The 20,746-nt window shown below is 41.9% G+C and overlaps 1 protein-coding gene across 1 annotated transcript in view; it reads left to right on the top strand.

Annotated features, from left to right (window-relative positions):
- Positions 1-20,746, top strand: part of nkain4 (sodium/potassium transporting ATPase interacting 4) — a 48,202-nt gene that overhangs the window by 1,992 nt on the left and 25,464 nt on the right. Inside the window, exons 3-4 of the mRNA XM_028583810.1 lie at positions 16,157-16,294; positions 17,404-17,484. Coding sequence (XP_028439611.1) covers positions 16,157-16,294; positions 17,404-17,484 — 219 coding nt within the window. The remainder of the gene's footprint in view (positions 1-16,156; positions 16,295-17,403; positions 17,485-20,746) is intronic.

Below are 20,746 nucleotides of genomic sequence, written 5' to 3'. Positions count from 1 at the left end.
TCAAGAACTCAAACCAACTGTATGTTGGAGAGTGGTGATCCACAAAGCTTTTCAGTTTCTGATCAGTGAAGTGTGGGCCGTGACATTTTACTGATGGTAGCCGTGCAGTCTCAGATGATGCTTTCCCACTGACACACAGGCCAGCTTGCCTTTGCCACTATCCCGGAGTAGAGTTTACTTGACAGGGTGTGACAATGTTATTTATGGTGGTATTAAAACTGAGCTTGCTCACAACATGAGCCCCCCCAAGTAAATCTCGCTTTTTACAGCTAAGGGAGCAACCGAATATTCTCCAGACTAAGAGTCAGATGGGAGGGTTCTGATATATTGTATCGTGCGCGCGAGTGAATTCGAAAAAATGGAACACATAACAAAAGGAAAGCATTTGATGGGAAGAGATGGACGTGGCAGTTGGTATCAGCCATAACTGTTTTAAAAAAAAAAAAGAATGACTTCTTACCCACCTTCGGCTCTAGTATCCTGCTGCCCTTTTCTCGCTTTATGTTCCAAATTGATGGAGTGCTGTTGTGTATTTGTGCCTGTGCACCTGACAGGTTTCAGCTCTAAATTCATTAAATAATGAGGAATAGGGAACTTGGACAATAGGTAGAAAGTCTGCTTGTATCCATATGGCTTTGGTATTGATCCCTTATTAAAACCACTCCTCCCTCTCTGACACACAAACACTGAGGGCTATGAACTCACTTTGAGAGGTACACACCTGTTTTCCCTTCCCAGACTTCGGACCTCTTTGCCTCATTAGAGAGGAGGATGTCGACCATTTGTTAAGAGGTTTTATAAAGCTGTCAGCGGGCTGCCTAAAAAGTCCCTGAAGACTCCTGGGTACAGCTTTATTTTCCCCTGACACTATTTCTGGAGGAACTGACACTTCCTGTCTGCAGAAACACACACTCACTTACACGATTCTGATGAGGTTAACCCGCAAAGAGGGGTTGCAGTAAACCCTGTGTGACCTTTTGGAAAGGCCGTCAGGTTGTAGCCGTGTGTGTTTATGTGCGCATATGTGCATATGTGTGCGTGTGTCATTAATATACATGTGTGCATGTGTGTGGAGCAGCACAAGGGGCTCCCACTCTCCCCTGGCTGAAACCTATGCATTGACAATGAGCCAGGTTATTCCCAGTCCATTACAGGGTAAAACTACCATTAACAAAACAACATACTCTGCTCCTTAGATGTAAAAATAGCCCTTGTGAACCGCTGTGTGTGTGCTAATTAGCCAGGCATAGTGCTTTGATCAAACCTCTTTTGGCATCTCGGCCATCCCCTAATTGAATTGTGGTGCGCTTTCCTCATCAACAGACCGAGCGGTGGGACTCATCTCTCTGGGACAGAAGGCAACAGATAATGAGCCTGTATTGATCGAAACGCCTCTGTTCCCTCTTCCCTCGGCAGCCTAACTAGTCCAGACAGTAGGGCTGGATTGTTGTCAGAACCCCTATCAGCCCCAGAGAATGGCAGGAACGTTGGCAGGAAGCCCTGTCTGTGTAATGATTTGTTTATACTCCGAGACACAGGCAAGCCCGTTTTTTGTCTCAACGGGTTGGTTGTTTGAAGTGTTGACCTAAAGCCGACCTGGCATGGAAGCATTTGGATTGGTCAGTTACCGGGACCGGTCCAGACATATTGTGATTGTCAGTGACTGGCCATGAGGAGGGACGTTGTTCTGAGTGGAGCTGATAGTTAATGCGGCACCGTGGACAGTGTGTGATTGATGAAGCAGGCCTCGTTGTTGGTCATGGTGGTTTTGCGGAAAAAGGGCAGACGGGGACACGCATATACACACACACACACACACACACTCACACAATCACACAATCACAATCACACTGAACAAGGGTAATGACTTCAGAACTGAACATTGACCCTGAAAATGTCTGGCCATAACTGCACTTGCAGCACTGACGGATACAACCTCACAGAGACACAGACACTATTTCATGCATGCCTCTTCGCACACAGACACAGCTGCTCATTCTGACCTGTGAGTTATACTGTAGGTTAGTAGCTCTAGTGTTGGGTAAAGATTACATCCTTTGTATGATGGGAAGAAGTGCAGCTTTGTCATTTTTGACAAGAGGAGAGAAATGAAGGAAAGAGCTTTTTCTTTGATCACAAGCAATGAGAAGAAAAAAGTGTTCATGTTGTCAGAGTGAATGGCTTCGTTTGTACCTATATTCTATGTAGTGCTTTTAGTGAAGTGATCCATAGTACAGAGGCAGCAGAGATCCGCAAGTTTTACCTCATCCTCACCGTTAAAAACTAAATCAGACTACCCATAAGTGCTATGTGAGCATGTATGTGTAATATCTTGCATCACACTTCCCACTTTTCCTCTACTCTTTTGATGACATAGCTGGAGAATATACCATCTTTGTAGTAAAGGCTTCAGAGGAGAAGACCGAGTTCAACCAAAGTGCTTTCAAGAAAGTTTTAGCGGAGAAGCAGAGCGCCTCCTCTTGAAGAGTGTTATCTCTAAAAGGCATGACATTATCCCCTGGCAGGCATCACGTCATCTCCCACCAATTACAAAAGATTTAGGCAGTTTTATTCCCTCTGCCTTTTATTAACTAATTTGCTTTATGGAAGCACTAACGTTCAAATTTCCTGTTGAATATTCTGTGGGTCTAATGTTACATGGCTAAGCTAACCTGGGCTCGTAGAACAAAGGAACACAGCTACTAAAGGCTAACCTAGCTCTTAACATTAAATATATTGTCTCCTCTCCCTGCATGTTTGCATTTAACGTGAGAATGAGACCTGAGCAGGGCTGGATGAGTGTATGTGTTTCCTACTTGAGGTTGTGCTGTGTTAACTGACTCACCCAGACGATGTCTCAGTTCGCAGTCAAAAGATGGCTGCTGGCTTCGATGACAACGCCGTCGGGAGCAACCTCCGCTCCTGGCGGGCTTTCGATCGTCCTCCGTCGGCACCTGCTCTCCGTAGTCCAGGTTTTAAAAGTTGTATTTACAAAAAGTTGTGTTGTGGGGAAAACAAAACAGTCTTTTAAATAGTGTCTTTCTTTCAGCGTGTAGTTGGCAGCTCTCATGTGTCTTGCCGCTTGAAGCCTCCATCTTCTCCTTTTTTTTTTTTTCCCTGAATGAATCCCTCAATGAATTGGTCCCACACACCTGTGGTACTGGGTTAAATCAGTGTCCACATGTCATGTGTCAGTCTGACCCTGGCCATCAGCTAGCCACGCCCACTTCTCTAAAGACACTAGACTGATATCATCAACAGTAGAGATGCTGGATGTCTATCAACGTACTGTCTCTCCCACCTCACCAATCTACACAGACACACACATACACAAGGTCTTGGCCCATAGCTTTGATATTAATGCATCACACAGCTGTAATTTAAGAATAATTACAGCAGCTGGGGCAAATTGCATGGCCATAAAACATTGTATGCTATCAGGCCAGCAGTCTGAGAGTTACTGCTACTGTATAACCCTGTTCTGTCTTCCCAGGAGAAGTGATATATCAAAACCTGATAACTAGTGAAATATGAAAGCTGTTCTTGGCAAGAGCAAGACGATTTCAATTTGATCAGTTACAGATGCTGCAGACATCTGTTTAGGGTGTCTCTTTTGGTGGGTGTTTTGTTGAGCGTATGTGTGTAACTTCTTTAGCGTGTCTGTGTGAGCGTGGAGTCTAGTGTGATCAATGATAATGAACTGTATTACCTTGGCACTGCCAGGTTGATGGAGGAGATAGGCCAGCGGGAATTGAGTGAATGGCCACAGCTCTTTTGTCTCTCTGTTTCTTTACCCTCGTCTTTGCCTCTCTGGGCCTGCTATTTGGTTCTCATTAGGCCTTTTCCGGACTGTGAAACACCTTTTTTTTTCTTACTATTTTCTTTGGCTTGCACAGATGGCGGCAGAATAAGATAGCATCCTTATCTGAATTATCCGCGCAGATACAAAATGTGATGTCTGTGTGTGTTAAACACACCTTGCTGTACGGTGATGGGCTCCCCATAAACTAGGTGTATTCACCGAATGCCAACAGATGCCAGCAGCAATTTATTTGTTGGCTTCTTAGTTAATTTATTTTTGACTAGTAGATTAAAATGGAGCTGTACCAGTATGTGCTTAGTATTTTTTGAAGACCATTATCATTACAACATATGGGTTATACATACACACTGATGACTGAATATGTCAGATGTGGTTTGTAATCTACACCACTAAGCCTGAGGCGACTCATAGTCCATTATCTGGAACCCAGCGAGCATTGATCAACACTGTGAAGCCAAGTTTGAGCCTAAAGAAGCCTCATAAGCCTTCCTGGAAAAACAATGCATGAACAATCAAAGCAACTAATGACATTTGTAAAAAAAAACAACAAAAAAAACATTTTCTTATCAGGGCTGTCACTTTTTCAAAAAGTCAAGTTTTAACAAATTTGAACATGTAATTTTATTTGTTTGAATTAATTTGAGCAAAACCCATATATGTAGTGTAATGCACTGCACAACACAACCCCAAATACTTCTTCACACTGCTCTTAGATGCTATGGTGTTGTGATTTTACGATCAGCACGGCTTTGCTCGCTAGTGGCCTCTTCCATTTTTTTATTAGCTTAATTTACTGATAGGTCAATAGGACATGCAGTAGGTCAAGCTGATAGTGAATTTTAAGAAATTCTCTGCTAGAGCACATGGAAACCTACTTCAATCAGTCTGTCACGCTTATAGACTGTTGTGTTTAATTCAAACAGGTCATTACAGTTTAAATATTTCAAATATAATCAAATTTGAGATAACAATTACATTATTTTGTAGAATTTAGGGGTAAAACTGTTGGTTTGACGTATACAACCTCCATCTTTACTAACATTACTAAGAGAAGCTTGGCTAGCATCACCAAAGCCTACATTTACTACAGTAAATGCAAGTAAATAAATCCACACTCTAGTCTAAGTTAAGGACATGAAGATAAACAAAGCAATGAAATCCACGTTGAATAGATATGAGCCAACTTTTTTCCTAGAATGGAATATAACGAATAATAAGAATATATCTTCAGGTCCTCAAGGCGCCGTCTTGGCAGTGTGCATCATGTTGGCAAGCCTGCTAAAGTCTGCTGGCTTAAATGGTTCAGCAGCTTAGAATTTGGAAGGACACAGCCATTAATAAAAATCCTGTTACTTGTCTTTCGGACCCAATTAGATTAATTCAATACAAGTTGCTGTTCAGACAGTTAGAACTACATGACCACTGATGATTAAAAACTGCAGTTCAGACAACAGGAAAAGCCAGTCAAACACTATGAAAAAGGACTCCCTGACTTTTAAGACTCAGATCTTTTAGGTCAATACATAAAATCAACTAATATTTAAAGAAAGTACATGTTTTAATTTCTGGGTCCTTTTTAAAGGAGGGTTCATGTGGTGGCGTATTTGTTTCCTTACTAGAGACATTGCAGAAGTGGGAAATGGAGGGCAGTATGTGACCGTGGGCCACAGAAGCTTCAGTAGTTTGTGTGATTTCAGAAATGAAGGTCTTAACCCTGTCTTACATTGTCTCTGGGCCCTTATTCTTTTCATTTTGGCAGGTCACGCAGGTCGACATAATTAAGTACAGTGTGTGAGTGCTGTGCTTGTGCTGTCAAATGGACCCCTGGTGTTCAGGGCTGATTGTGGTCTTGACCTAGACTGTGTTGATTGCTATGCCTGAGCAGCCCTCATCCACAGAAGAGTGGATCCTGACAGGTCTTCCTTCGCCACAAGTAGCGGCCCCATCAAAAACAAGTTGATTAAACAACAGCCTACAGTGTTTTAAGAGAATGTGTTTGTGTGTTGTAGGTCACGAAGGCAAGGTGACTGCATAATAAATTCAAATTCACAGCTCAGAATTTGGAGCGCCCTCCACTGTGTCATCGTCTCACCTGAGAGCCTAATGCAGCCTGGGTACTCAGAGATGAGAGGCATTGCTTGAATGTAAAATGAATGTTCACGCTCCGCCCCTAACGTGTATCCTTTGTTAAAACACAACAAGGCTTTGTCTTATCTCCCTTTCCCTTTATCTTTTATCCCCCCCTCCCCAACATCTTCTTTCTCATTTTCTCCCCCTGCTGGGAAAATGTTTGAATTATTGATTACCAGCTGATTTATCAGTAGGGGCAGAGCCACTGGAGATTTAGGGGAGATGCAGATAGAAAGGTGGAGAGAAATAGAGAGAGAAAAGGGGGGAGGGGGGGGATGGGTGGTGGCTCGACCTCTCACTCTGGGCCAATTATGTGCATGACCCTGCAGACCTGAGATCTCTATGTTTAGCTTTCCTTTTCCCCCCCTCTTTCGTTTTTAATCTCCATCTCCCTCCCTCCTTTCCTGTGCACTGTTACCACGGAAACCTTTACGTATACAATAAAATGTTGAAGAGCCCGCAGGAGATAAAAACCAACCTGTCAAACAGAGACATGGGAATGTTGGATGCAAATCTGAGATAGCGTGCTGAGGAGAGAGACGAGTGCTATAAAACACCTCTGGGTGGTGGTGGGGGTGTGGGGGGAATACAACACAAGGGGCCATACACATCTTGCTCTCAGGACAACTGTCACTCTAAAGATAGCTCTCCTTACATATCCTTTAACCTCACCACAAAAAACGACCCACCCAAAATGCAACATAGCAACCAGATCAGATACAGCTGAGTGGTTCACTTGGGACTAACTTTATCTAGAATGTGCTTATTTTATACTTTTGAATGACTTTGCTTTTTCAAAACGGACTAAAGCAGCCAGGTTTTATGCTAATTGAGAAGAGGTGGTGACTTTCTAGTTGTTTCTCGACCTTCCCGAGAGTTGGGAGTCACTGCCCTTGCTGCGTGCATGTTAGTTAATAATAATATGTGTACTCGGAAAAACCATCTCATCTTTGTCCCTGGTGGCCCTTTTTACAACTGTTCACCATTTTAATGTCTTCAATTTAACAGACCATTAATTATGTGGTTATAGTGAAAACCTTGGGCTGGCAAATGTGAGAGTGTGCGCATTTACCATCCATGCAGAGGCTTGTGTGAGTGTGCCTGTGTGTGTTCCACATCAATGACACTGCAATATTGAGCTATAATGGAGATAAAACTACAACTATTTGCAAGCCCATTTCTGTCTTTCCATTCCAACTGTTTCAGCACTGTCATTTGTTATAGTGTGGCATCAAATAAATTGCTTTGGGAGCACCACAGCTGGAATGACTATCTTGACAGATCACATTCAGTTGAATGGCTGCAAAGCATATTCATCTAACTCAAATACCCCCACTGTTTTTTTGCCATTTAGTCCTTGTTTTACAAGTGGTTGATAACTTCACGGATGTTTTTTGCTCTAATTGTGTTGTGTGATTACATGGTCGGACAGCAGGGATGCACACAGCGTAACTTCCTCTACTGGTGGATGAAAGATTAAGAGTGATGGTATTATGATGAAAAGAGCAACATTACTGACTCCATTATGGAAAGTAGAGCCGGAGGGTACAAACTGCTGACAGCTGTTTGCCGTTCTTGACTGCGTAATCCTGATGAGAATTTCCTCTGTCGCAGCTAAATTGCCTACTTGTTAATTGGGGCGAAACCTAAACAGTTTTTGTTAGATCTAGGACATGGGGAGGCAGAAGGAGAGAGAAGATTGGCTGGTTTAAGCTGCTCTCATTTCGTCACTTTCCCTTCCATCCTGTCTATTGTTAGTGTGTTTGGGATTTATTCATGGCTGTATTCTTTTCCTGCTTTTCCTCCGTCATCTTCTCTGAGAAATCAAAGTATCTGTGTGTGATGCAGTTTGCTGTCTCATCCCTAATTTTCCATATGACACCCACACAACAAACAAGGACTTTGGAGCTACAAGAAAAGAAGACAAAACCTCACGAGTGACATTAATCCCTCAGGTTGAGGCTGAAATCATAACAGCCAGTGCTGCTGCATTCCTCTTCAAGTTGATGCAGCAAAATCTAAATTAGCCTCTAATAATCCAAACATTGCTGCCACCTTTTGCAGATAATCTTAAAAGAAATGTTGGCTGACGGCAAAGTGGAGGAAGAGAGATAAAGGGCGGCAAGACAGACTGAGTGAGATAAGCGTTTTACAAGAGATACCAGCCATGTGAGGAAGGGTGTTTGCTGTCACGGTGTACGAATTTGGGTCACATTTCAATGACCTTCATCAAGTCAGCTTGTTGATTTTTCTGCTAAAATCCTTAAAATGCTGTCTAGTCAGTTTTGTGCAGGCTGCTGTTATTGAGAGCGTCAATAACAGCATGAAATAAGTGAGCATGAAAGCAGTTTAGACTTGGGACAGGTTAAGAACTGTTATGTTTCTTCTAGCAAAAGATTAGCTACGACTAACATGGAAACACGACTTAATGTTTCCTTTGTCGGAATTCATGGAATGCTCTATTACACAATGTAGTCATTATCCTCTGAGCTTCATCCTCTAATCAACACTGTTTATACGGGTAATAGGCGCTGACGAGTCATAATTACTTAATACATACGGACACATGTAAATATTTAATTGTATCAAGGGGATTATTTAAATTTCATATAATCTCTTATTTTAATTTAAAATGAAATGTATCCTACGACTGTGTACGGCTAGATGCCGTAATGTACTGAATAAAATTATAAAGCTGCTTTCTGCTGCGGTGTCCCGATCCCAGATACTGTTTTTGTTTGCCTCTCAAGTATTTTGGCACTCATTAGACCTTTTTTTTTCACAGGAGACATTTTGACTTGTCGTAGGAGGAAAAGCACAGGTTACTAATAACATTACCGATGGCTCTGTTCTATTTAAGTGTCCCAGTAAACTGACAGTGAACCAACATGCACTTTACAAGTGCCCTGAAACCGAAGCGGCTAAATATAATTCAACTATCGGCAATGTAATAATTTACACCTGTGTCTTTCTTCAGTGTCATGTCAAAATATATTTTCTGTGAAAAAGGCCTGTCCTTTTTTTAGCAATGCAGTGAAGTAAATTCAACTTGTTTTCTTTCTCTTGCAGATTTAAAAATATGTAATCTTTACACATTGCAGTATAAAACTAATCCAGACAGCCAATGATGCATGTGCATAATTTCTTGTGAAATTGTGAAACCTAGTTTGCGAAGCACCCAGGCTTAGGCCCATGATGACCACGGTGAAAGCAACCCTTAATGACAGTTTTTAAGTAATTTAAGCATTGAATTGTCTGTATTGTAGCTTTACTCTTATCTGAGGGAAATCACATGTAATGCACACCTAAAAGAGTGGAAGAACATTTTTGAAAGATAAGAAAGTAAATGTAAAAAAGCAAGGGAGATTAGATGTGGGCTGAGGAAACCAGGTAACAGATACAGAGACAGAAAGGAGGTGAAGAGTTTCTTAGAGTGGGATAACTTTAACCACTAACACGGCCAGCTGGGAGACCAGACAGGGCAACTCTCATTAGGTCTGACCATGGACTGTATACAGAGAAGGGAGAGCTTCATTCAACTGAAAGCTCAAATGAACTAAACTCGCCTGCCCTCACCAGTATTGAAGTAAACAGAAAATGATTGTGGCCTAGTCCAGCCAAGAAGTTGAGTATAGCTTAATCTTAAAGTGAGCAACAGTAACGGAGAGAACATTACAACATAAAACTGAAAAGTTTAAAGTAGTTTGACAGTGCCCGGAGGGAGACTCAGTTCAAAGCACTGGCTTTCATCATGTTACTTTCAGTGGGACAGATTTGTGTGTTGTGTGTTCCCAATAGCATTGAGAGATTAGCATGTTATTAACACTAAGAGCGCTAGAAGTTTAACATATTGCATCTTAAATAAAGAGCTCTTTGAAATATAGGCTCTCAATGGCCACTTTGCAAAAAAAACAGAGCTGCAATGAGCACTTTACTCAGTGTCTGTTTAGCACCGCTACCTAAAACAAGCGGTACTTAGTGAAGTACAGAGACCAGCTGCTGTGTGTTTCACTGTGCAGACCATATTTCAAACAGTGAAGAAGAAAGTGGCTTATGAAGGAACCCTACCTCTTAATCCCTGTCTCAGCTCTACTAGACCAGGCACCACCAAAGGCTATCTATCTATCCAACCCTTCATGCACCCAATGAAAGCCACACACATACACACACATACCCCCCATCACACATGCTGAGATTGGCACCATTAGTTACATAAGGACCAGGCAGGCACCAGAGCATAATGACTTTACCCAGGCGAGAGGTGAAAAATTGGATTGGAGAAGGTTTTTGAGAAGTACTTTACTGCCTGCTGAGAGTCACAGAGTAAAGACAAGCCAGGACAAAGCATGCCACATTTAAAAAATACAACCCTGCCAGCCTCTGATTCATGGATTGTCTCTGTGTCTTTCACTTGATTTAGATTTAGAATAGAACAGTTATACTGACAGTAGTCTTGCATTGCGACTGTCTACTGCGCACATACATTCTGGGATAGGAGAAAAAAACGCTGTGGGTTGTTTGTATTTCTTTAAACCAATCACAATCGTCTTGGGTGGTGCTAAGCTCCGGACGGTGGCTCTGCAAAATAGTATCTGGAAGAAACTTGTTTTGGTGGAACATTTGCACCTCACAAAGTAAAATTTCACATACAATATTAAATGAAGTTAACTGTTCACACAATACAGTAACATGAGTTATACTTACCAGTGTGTACTTTGTCCACAGCAATCCTCTCCAATCGGTCCCAAAATGTCCCAGTTAGATAGTAAATTATGTAAAACATTGAAACTAGTAGATGGATATAGAGAATATAATGATTTTCTAACCAGTTTGATATTAAAAAAAACAGAATTTATATTTAATAGCATAAATCTTTATCCTATATATATATATATATATATATATATATATATATATATATATATAAATAAATATAATCCTAGATATTTGTTCCTGCAGTGATTATGATGTGCCACGTGATCAGAGCTGACACGGAGTACGCTCTGATCCATTCAGGTCCACTCACGCATTAGACTAGAGAGCCGTGGCAGTAAAACAAGACCCTAAGTGACCTGATTAGAGTATAATTAAGAATAATTTGGACTCAGAGCCCAGGTCAGATCATGAGTTCTAAGAGCGAGTGAACCTGTGAAGACCTCCAATATTTCTATAGATTTTCACCAGTTCATCCAAAGGATGATTCTCTCCTCTTCTGGTTTTCCTCTTTTGGTTTTATCTCAAGTCTGAAGAGGTACTGTTATCAAGTATTTCACTAGGAAAATGCCAAGAAGAAAGTAAAATTTAAGATTTTCTATCCTGTTAACCATGTGCCGATCCCATCAGACTTGTTTTGCATTCCCCTGGAGGGGATCTCAACAACCAAATTTGGAACCAGTGATTTAAAGGGCTATGCTCATAGAAGTTACTGCTTGGTAATTTCAATGTCAAAACTATACAAAGAGAAGACAGTAAAATGCAAGCCATGAATCAGAGGCTGGCTGTGTTTTATAATATGTCATTTTTTGCCCTTGCAGTCACTCCCAGTGACTCCCAGGAGGCAGTAAAGTACGTTTGCCAGTTTAAGTGCAAAACATGTTTGAAACAGAACTGGTAATTTGGATATTGAATGCAAATTGACCCTCTGAATATTATTGTTTTATCAGGCTTGGCCTCATTGGCTAATGTGTGCTTGTATGTCATAGTAATACAATACACAATAGCGATTCCATTGAGATAAAAACAGGAGATAACGTGATGGTAGTTATTCTCTGAAATTCACCTCTCAAATCTCCTCCTCAATGTCCTCCTTCTGCCTGACGATGTGAGTCAGTTATATGCTTGAACACAGAGAGACTGACTCATGCAGCCTAAAGTCATACAGAATGGGCGCACACACACACACACACAGACTACCTCCTTCAAAGCCACATATCCTGATGACACATTCAGTAACATATTATCAGAGGACATTTCACAGATAGAGAAACACTGATTTGATTTATAGTATCTGGAGGCAAAGGTGGAGAGCTGTGAAAATGAGAGGGTCACCTGTTGTCTCCATCCCCTTGCTCTGGGGCAGTGTCATCAGGTCCTAACACCTCACCAGAATTGTGTATTGTACTACTGCATGTCCCTGACTTGTGACAACACAGTTATTAATCATAAACAACTGTCATAATCACCCTGCCACATCTCTGCTTGAAATCCGAGTTGGAAGCTTAGGCAAAGCACTAAACTGTTTTTCATGCATTTCAGCCACTTATCTCGAGCACACATGCACATTTTAATTAGCTATCAACTGATGCAACTCAAACGTGTTTTTCCCTCTCGGACGCGTTCACTCTGATCCTCTCATCACTCTTACGTGTGGCTTACTTCCCTCTCTTCTTCTTCATGGCATGTTAAGAAGGTGGTGATGACTGAAATGTTTTGTGGCTTTGATGTTCTCTTGAGGAGAGGAGGGATTATAGTGTAAGGCTGTGTCCACTTGTGTGTTCTTTATCCCTAAATTTGTGTCTGCTCATTTATGCACACCTCTAGAAACTGTATACACAAGCTAACATCTAACCGCAGTGGGGGGGGGTCTACGATCCTTGTTCGTAATCTGGTATCACGTGGCTGAAGGACGGGATAATTCATGGTTTAGAGGGATGAAAAAAAACTGCGAGAAGAGGATGGAGCAAACAAAGGATTGGCAGTAGTGGAGGTGAGAGAGGGGCTTGTTGCATCCTGCTGTCATACCCACCCCCTAATTGCTTAGTATTTATGGTGGGAGGGGTGGTATGTGTGGGCAATATGCTTCTCCACATATACACACCCAAAACCAAAATACACACTAAGAGATTCCGTCACCCTAGAGGGAGTCATTTGTGCTCGCAGGCGGTCGGTTGGAGGCTTTTACGGGTCGTTGTGTAGCCGGCTCACTATTCCTGGAAGAACGTTCTAGTATCTTTTGATCAAATTCTACCCCACTCTCCAGTAACCCGCTTCCTATGAAGTGTGTGTGTGTGTGTGTGTGTGTGTGTGTGTGTGTGTGTGTGTGTGTGTGTGTGTGTGTGTGTGTGTGTGTGTGTGTGTGTGTGTGTGTGTGTGTGTGTGTGTGTGTGTGTGTGTGTGTGTGTGTGTGTGTGTGTGTGTGTGTGTGTGGGCCTTTCTATTCTTGATTGATTGTTGTCATCTTGGTGGATTATTGAGTTAGCAGTGAACGTGATAGGCTTACTACAGCCTTTCGGAGGAGCAGGCGCACATACATACTGTACACACATGTATCCTCATGCCGATACAGTTCTTTAATTCAATGACTGGTGGAAATATTTCAGGGAAAGGATCCGTGGCCGTGTGTAATGAATAAACCTCAAAGGATCTAAAGTATGTGTGTTGGATAGATGAAGGTTTAATGCTCATTAGCATGACTATTGCCCTGGCCTGGCTGGGTCAGCAGTCCATGTAAGAATACATGTGTGCATAGGGCATAGTGTGCGTTTGTGTGAATGTTAGAATACTAGTGAGCAGTGTAGTGTTCGACAAAAAGAGAGAAGGAGACAAAGATACTTAGTAACTTACAGTTACTGTAAATACTTCTCATTACATTTTATTTTGCTTATTAGGTGAAGAAAATGTGTAAATCAGCTTCCCCAGAAATTAAAATGTCTTTATTCTATAAAGCTTTTCATTATTGCAATGACAAAAATAAGATAAAACCCAAAAGCTATTTGCATTTATCCAGCCAAATAGAATAAAAGCTGTTTAACACATTTTGCAGAGCCGTTCCCCACCAGGATTACCAGAGGACATTCTGAAAGCTTCAACACGAGGAGATATGCTGCATCCTATCTTTTTTCTGATATTGTGTGGAGGGAGCTACAAATTTACAAACTTTGACTTGACAAATGGACAGAGGAGGTCAACTATACAGTATGTTGTGTAATACTTTTAGCTAACTAAGTTACAGAAATTTTCGTACACACCCCCGCCTATTCCGGCATTGGAAAGTTTTGAGGGGACTTGGTTTCCGAAGCTATTTAGCCATCGGATAAACAGTTCTAATTAAACAGAATGGCATCTTTAGGCTTCCTTTGTCAGTTAAGCAATTTGTTTCTTGCTCATCTTTTTTTTTCTCCTTTGCTCAAATGAATGTGGATACAAAATATAATTGAACTGTTGCAGCTTTAGGTCTTCAGGTGTCTTTATGTGTTGGAGTCCCACATGGTTGCTTACGAAATGATAATGTTCACCTGCTGTAATCGGCTAAAGATTTGCTCATTAATATAATTTATCAGATGTAAAATTGCCTTTCTCACATATTTGTCCTTCTTTGAATTCGATTGGATCAGGACATTGGATTTGAATCTCATCAACATTAGGCCCTATGTTGTATATCTTCATAAAATATTTTCTATTTGTCCAGACATGCGTCTAAAAAGCCAAAGCTGAATAATGACTTCACAAATGTCAGTTCCTAAGGGTCAGTCCTCTAAGCTCCCCCAACATATTTAACTGCACCTCATCTTTGCTGATGTCCTCCTGCATGAGTTTTATTGAGCTCTCTGACCATGACCCAGAGCTGACCAGAAGATGTATGACTCTTTTGACTCTATTCATTTCCCTCAGCCCTTCTATCCAGGGGATAGAGGGAGGTTATCAGGAGGGAGGGAGCTCAGTCGTTCTACATTAACATATGTCGTTTGTGATTTTCTCTCATCTCTCCATTTATCTGTTTTTGTGCCATGTTTTTTTTTTCATAATATTCTCTCCATCCATCTCAATTTAGTTTCCCAGCCATTCTGCATTCTCTTATTTTTTTTTTCTCCTCCTTCCTTTAGAGTGAAGGCTTTATCTTCAGAGCTATTCCTTGACTTTGGTATGATAATACTTGGTGCAGGTCGCAGTTCACTCACTGTGACCTCTGTCGCTTCACACCCTGTCTGTGGAGTTATTGCCCTCGCCCTCTGTGCGAAGGAGTGTTCATTTTTAATTATCACTCAGTATTTGATCATCTCCCTCCCCTGCCTGTCACAATGTCTCATCGAGTTGCTGGTAACATTTCCATTACATTAGGAAAAGCAGCCGTGTGTGTGTGTCCGTGTGTCCGTGTGTGTCCGTGTGTGTCCGTGTGTGTCCGTGTGTGTGTGTGTGTGTGTGTGTGTGTGTGTGTGTGTGTGTGTGTGTGTGTGTGTGTGTGTGTGTGTGTGTGTGTGTGTTCGATGATGCGTTCCTATCATTGCGGAAGAGATGAGATTTCCCCCTCCCTCATCCATCTTCAAGCGAATGACATGTCGACACGGTGAAACACATCGTTGCTTGAGACACCCAAACACACACACACACAGGGAATGGAATTGGATTGGCGATAGAATTCTATCCCCCCATACTTACCCCGAAATGGTATGCTAATTGAGTTGATGCAAATAGGGGCTCACGGTCTTAAAGCTTCAAAATGCTTTTTTTTTTTTTTTTTTTTTTGCTGTTGCATACACCAAGAGCTCAGGTAGAGGGGGAGGGAGATAGAGACCGAAAAGAAAAGGACATCATGAATGAATCAATGTAAAGGCAACTGGCCTAAAACTGCTGTTGATGCAGTAGTGGAGAGGGTGAACCTTTTTATTGGGGAAACTGTGGAATTTCTCTTTCATTGTAGAGGGTTTAACTTTGCTTATGCATGTACATGTGAATGTGCATTGTTTGCAAAGCACATATTTCAATAAGCGCCTAAGCTCACTGCAGTGGTATTATTAAGGAAAGCCCTCACCTCCCGTAAAGTTCCCAGAGCATTCTCATTCCTGGAGGCCATTGGCAGGAAGGTTGGAAATAGTGAGCGCCTCTTTAACTCAGCAGGGGTTGAATCGATAAATCTGTCATTGTTTATCTTACAAAACTTCCAGTCTTCACCTCTGGCGCTCCCACAGTCGGAGGCTGAACACTCAAGCTGTTCATGTCTGCTTGCTCAATGTAGGATTGTTGGCCAATTGCCGTGAGGTAAATGGATATTGTCCTCAATAAACTATGAGCGGTTCATGGCCAAGTTGCCAATGTATGTCTGTAGGCTGCCATTTTTTTCTAAGGCTGGTTCATGGACTGTTACTTTGGCAACCCCAGAAGTTCACTGTCGCAGCAAGAGAGGCAGTTTGCTTCCCGGACATTGCCAACCTGATAACATTTTTCTCTTTTTTTTTTTTTTTTTTTTTCTTTTATCTCACCCTCTAGGTGTTGGCATTAGAAAGACAGGTCTTTGACTTCCTGGGTTACCAGTGGGCCCCAATCCTTGCCAACTTTTTCCACATCATCATGGTCATCCTCGGCCTTTTTGGCACCATCCAGTACCGGCCGCGCTACATTGTGGTGGTGAGTACATAACTGAGTAGAAGTTCACGTGAAACTCTGTACAGTCTGTCACCTAATCCTATTCCTCACGGTATTTTTTTAAGCAGTGTCACTTTACTTTGCATCAGTCCTCAGGCCTGGTCATTTGATTGGACATGTTGTCGCCTTTCCTCTATAATTGCAAAGTGTGCTGCACTCTCGTACATTGTGCGACACCCTCAAATCACTTTAATCCCATGGTAATTAGGGCTAATTAAAGGGGGTGGGTGTGTTGGAGGGGGGACTAAGGAGCTCATCAGATTTATACTCAGCATTGAGTTTCTGGACACAGAAGGTCATTCTTTGAAACACAGTGCAAAGCATGTAATGCCCGTTGTTTCACTCCTTTTGTTATAAAAACGCCACTATGAAGCTTCATAAATGTGCTTTTATGCACTTCAGTTTTCATTTTATACCATAACGTTCATTGTAGGCATTAAAACCCTATTTCGAGCAACATTAGTGGCAGCACAGATGGTGATGTTAATGACAGGAAAAGAGAGTAAATAAAGAGAGACCAGGGAGATGTAGACGGATAAATGAGAGCCACACAGGAAAGTATGAAAAAACAGAGGAAATAGGAATTCAAGGGAGGACAGGAAGGAGGGAAAGTAGAGCTCATGTCAAGTGAAAAATGGCAGAGAGCAAGCTAAGGGGTTTCGTGATTCAACATGTATGTGCTGCTCTTGCCCTCCGCTTTTCCTCTGACACCTCTGACATTTTAAACACACAGTTCACCGTGAGTCAGAGGATTTTACAACCTTCACAATGATGACTCTCTCTCTCTCTGTGTCTGTGAATACCACTCCGTGTCTGTCAACAGTTTGCTGCCTGACTGTACAATTTTATAAATGGTTGAAGTCGTGAACTTCACACAGGGTTCGAATAAACTTGCTGAACTCACTGGCACCTTTATATAAAAAAAAAAAAAAAAAAAAAAAAAAAAAAAAAACGTGTGTGTGTTACTGACTTGACTTTGTTTAGGAGCTCATTCATTCAACCTGCTTTTTAATTCAGTATCGGTCACATCCTGCTCTGTTCAGTTCATCTAGTTTCCATGGAGCTAATCTGTCTGTTTCTTTGCCCTCCAGTACACAGTATGGGTCGCTCTGTGGGTGGCCTGGAACGTCTTCATCATCTGTTACTACCTGGACGTAGGCGGCCTGTCCAAGGTGAGCCTTTTAAATTTCTGTCTGCTGTTTTCTCCAAATCTGTCAGCCAAGTCGGGTGGCTTTGTCTGTACTGTGATGAACGTTCCTTTCTTCCTGAGGTCACGGTTGCAGGCTGGCGGAGGAGTTAACCCTGATTTATATTCCTGTGTTCAAGAGTTGCGCCACCTGCATTATAGTGTTTTTTTTGTTTGTTCTTTTTAAAGATAATTTTTTGGGGGCTTTTCCCTTTATTTCAAAGTGGATGGATTTGAAAGGAGGAGAGAGAGGGGATGACACGCAGCAAAGGGCAGCAGGTCGGATTTGAACCCTGCCCTGCCGTAGGACTCAGCCATAATTTTTTTTTAGACGCGTTGAGAACTTCGTCATACCTTACGTACATTTATATACCGTGGTCGCAGAAAATACTTCTGATTGGCTTTATTCTGATAAAAAATTAAAGACGTATATATCGTATCTGGGTAAACTAGCTGCCATTACTGGAGTGGGTAACTTCTACATCCACACAGGTTACCTTTTATCTTTCAATGGGAGCGACTGCAGTGCTGACAGTGATCGTCCCAAACATCTCTGCTTTCACTGTCAGTCAGTTCGGCATCGCCACCACAGTAATGGCGGCAGTGCTAGAGCGCACAAAACCTAAATCAGCCAGCAGATTAGTCTATTACCACTCCTAAATTATTAAACATGCCTGGAAAAAGCCTCACATCTGAGTTTGTTTCTTCTCCTGAAAATTATTCAGCTTTATTTCTGACTTTGTGCTAATGTTGTTTTTTTTACACCTAGTATAACGGATCCAATAAGACTTTTTCTTTGTTGTGAAATGTTAAAGCATTATTGAAGTATTCCTGAGCTTTATAAGCACTGAACATATATTTTAGCTCTAATTAAGTATGATGCATATGATAAATCACTCCCTAAGCTTTAGGAATCTGCGCTATACACACCCTCAACTGCTCCACAGAGATGTATAATTTGGCCTTGAAGAATGTCTGTGTTCCTTTGAATTGTGTGTGTGGTGTATCTATGCTGACAGCGGGACAGTCACCTCCCTGTTGAGTTTCAAGTGGAAGCACACAGTTTAATAGGTCTGGATCTAATCTTTTAAATCTATGGGGCTGCCCTGTGGTTCCTGAGTGCAGATTAGATGCATATTTATCCAGACAAAGAGAAGTGTTTGGGTTTTCACCTCTCAACCTGTCAATGTAGCCACCCTCCCTCCTCATGACATCTTGTCTTTTCCCGTTTTTCCACTCCGCGCACTGCTCCTTTTGATATTTTTTAATTTATTATTCATATTTTCTACCTTTTTCATTTTAGTATCCTTTCCTCTCCTCTCCTCTCCTCTCCTAGCTATTGATGGGTGTTCTGCCCAGTTGCCCGCCTGACCATTGAGAATAATGAATTAATGTAGGCAACATTCATCTCACACCAGTTCACACAGCCAAAATGAATTTCAGAAACACCTTCCCAAGCTCTGCCGACTTTGTCATTGTGTGATAGACCATGGCTCCATCAAGTGTGTCTGTCTCTCACTTTGTGTGTGTGTGTGTGTGTGTGTGTGTGTGTGTGTTCGTGTGTGTGTTCGTGTGTGTGTTTGTGTTCGTGTTCGTGTTTGTGTTCTCCTGCATGCTTCCTGCTAGAATAATGAGGCTTGTAGGGGCCAGCTGCTTGGGGCTGAGGCTGGGCATTAACCCGACAGATGGAGCCAACCTGGGCTCCCAACTCTGCATATGGTGGCCAGGAGGAGAGCTGGCTAATGGAGCACACACATGCACTACCAAACTTGGCACGCAGCTTTCTGAGGTCCCCAACATATTCTATCATAAAACCGAGTCAGCTAATTCTGTTCGGCTAGCCTTGACCGATGTTGACGGGACTGTTCTGGAGGGTGTGTGTGTGTGTGTGTGTGTGTGTGTGTGTGTGTGTGTGTGTGTGTGTGTGTGTGTGTGTGTGTGTGTGTGTGTGTGTGTGTGTGTGTGTGTGTGTGTGTGTGTGTGTGTGTGTGTGTGTGTGTGTGTGTGTGTGTGTGTGTGTGTGTGTGTGTGCGTGTGATTGGTGTGTGTATGGGTGACAAGGCCCTCGAAAGGGAGGGGGCAGGTTGTCAGAGTCATATGCCACATGCTTCGTCACCTCCTATTGATCCCTTATCCCCTCCCCCATGGTGCAAAACAGACTGACAGACAGACCCCTGCTACTCTACACACACCTCTGTTTTAAACAGCCATTCACCGCTTCTCTTTTTATCCATTTTCTCTCTCACTCTGCACACACTGACCGCATACACAGAGACTTTGGACATTTGAAAAAGCCTTCTTTTACACTCAAACATGTTTTCCAATAAATAAATAAAATACCCAATATGTTAAGCTTTGATTCTAACAAATCTATTTTAAAATAATTGTCTCTTCTGTCTTTTAATATCAGCAAAGAATCATATACAAAATAGGAAGTCGCTTATCTAAATAGCAAACATATGTCTGGCAGGAATTGATTTTTATCTGTTCAGGGCTTAGCCAAGCTAGCTGTGTCGATCTGTCTGTCTGTCAGTCAGTCAGTCGGTCGATTCCACCACTCCAAATTTAAAATAATCTCAACTAGCATGGCTGTAGACTCTGTCTTGTTATAGCTTCTGTTACCCATACTTGTTTAAAGCTAAAACCAAATTCATCTGATTAGGTATAAGAAAGGATTCACAATCAATTTGATTTGGTAAAATGCTATCAAACCCCAGTGCTGCTCCAGAGTGAGTGAATCACAAGTCTTAGTGTGGATTATTACAGGTGCCTACACTGCTTTGATTGCTATGATCATTCATATTGATTGTCAATATAGCTGATCGCACAATACAGGTCATATCAATAACATGTAATTATGTTCATTTTGTTTGTGAGCATAATGTAGGGATTTGAAGGACAGCTCAGTGTAACAGATTCATCTGTTTTGTCTTGTGTCAACATGTAGCATTCATGAGCCGTGACCAAACTGCAGTTTTATAGTTTTATACAGAAACATATGTCTATGAGATGTGAAGCTATGTCTATGTCCACACACACACGCACACACACACACACACACACACACACACACACACACACACACACACACACACACACACACACAGCTCCTCAAAGTTATCACACAAACATAAACTCTCTTCTCTATATTTCAGGAACAATAAATCATGAGAAATAAGATTCTAATCATTTGATGTTTAGCTTTATAGAAGGCCTCATGTCTCTAGTGGTTCCAGTAATAGGATAGT

This window comes from Perca flavescens, chromosome 7 (assembly GCF_004354835.1).
Source record: "Perca flavescens isolate YP-PL-M2 chromosome 7, PFLA_1.0, whole genome shotgun sequence".
NCBI classification, from domain to species: domain Eukaryota; kingdom Metazoa; phylum Chordata; class Actinopteri; order Perciformes; family Percidae; genus Perca; species Perca flavescens.
The sequence above is the reverse complement of the archived record's forward strand: the minus strand, read 5'-3'. Positions and strand labels throughout refer to the sequence as shown.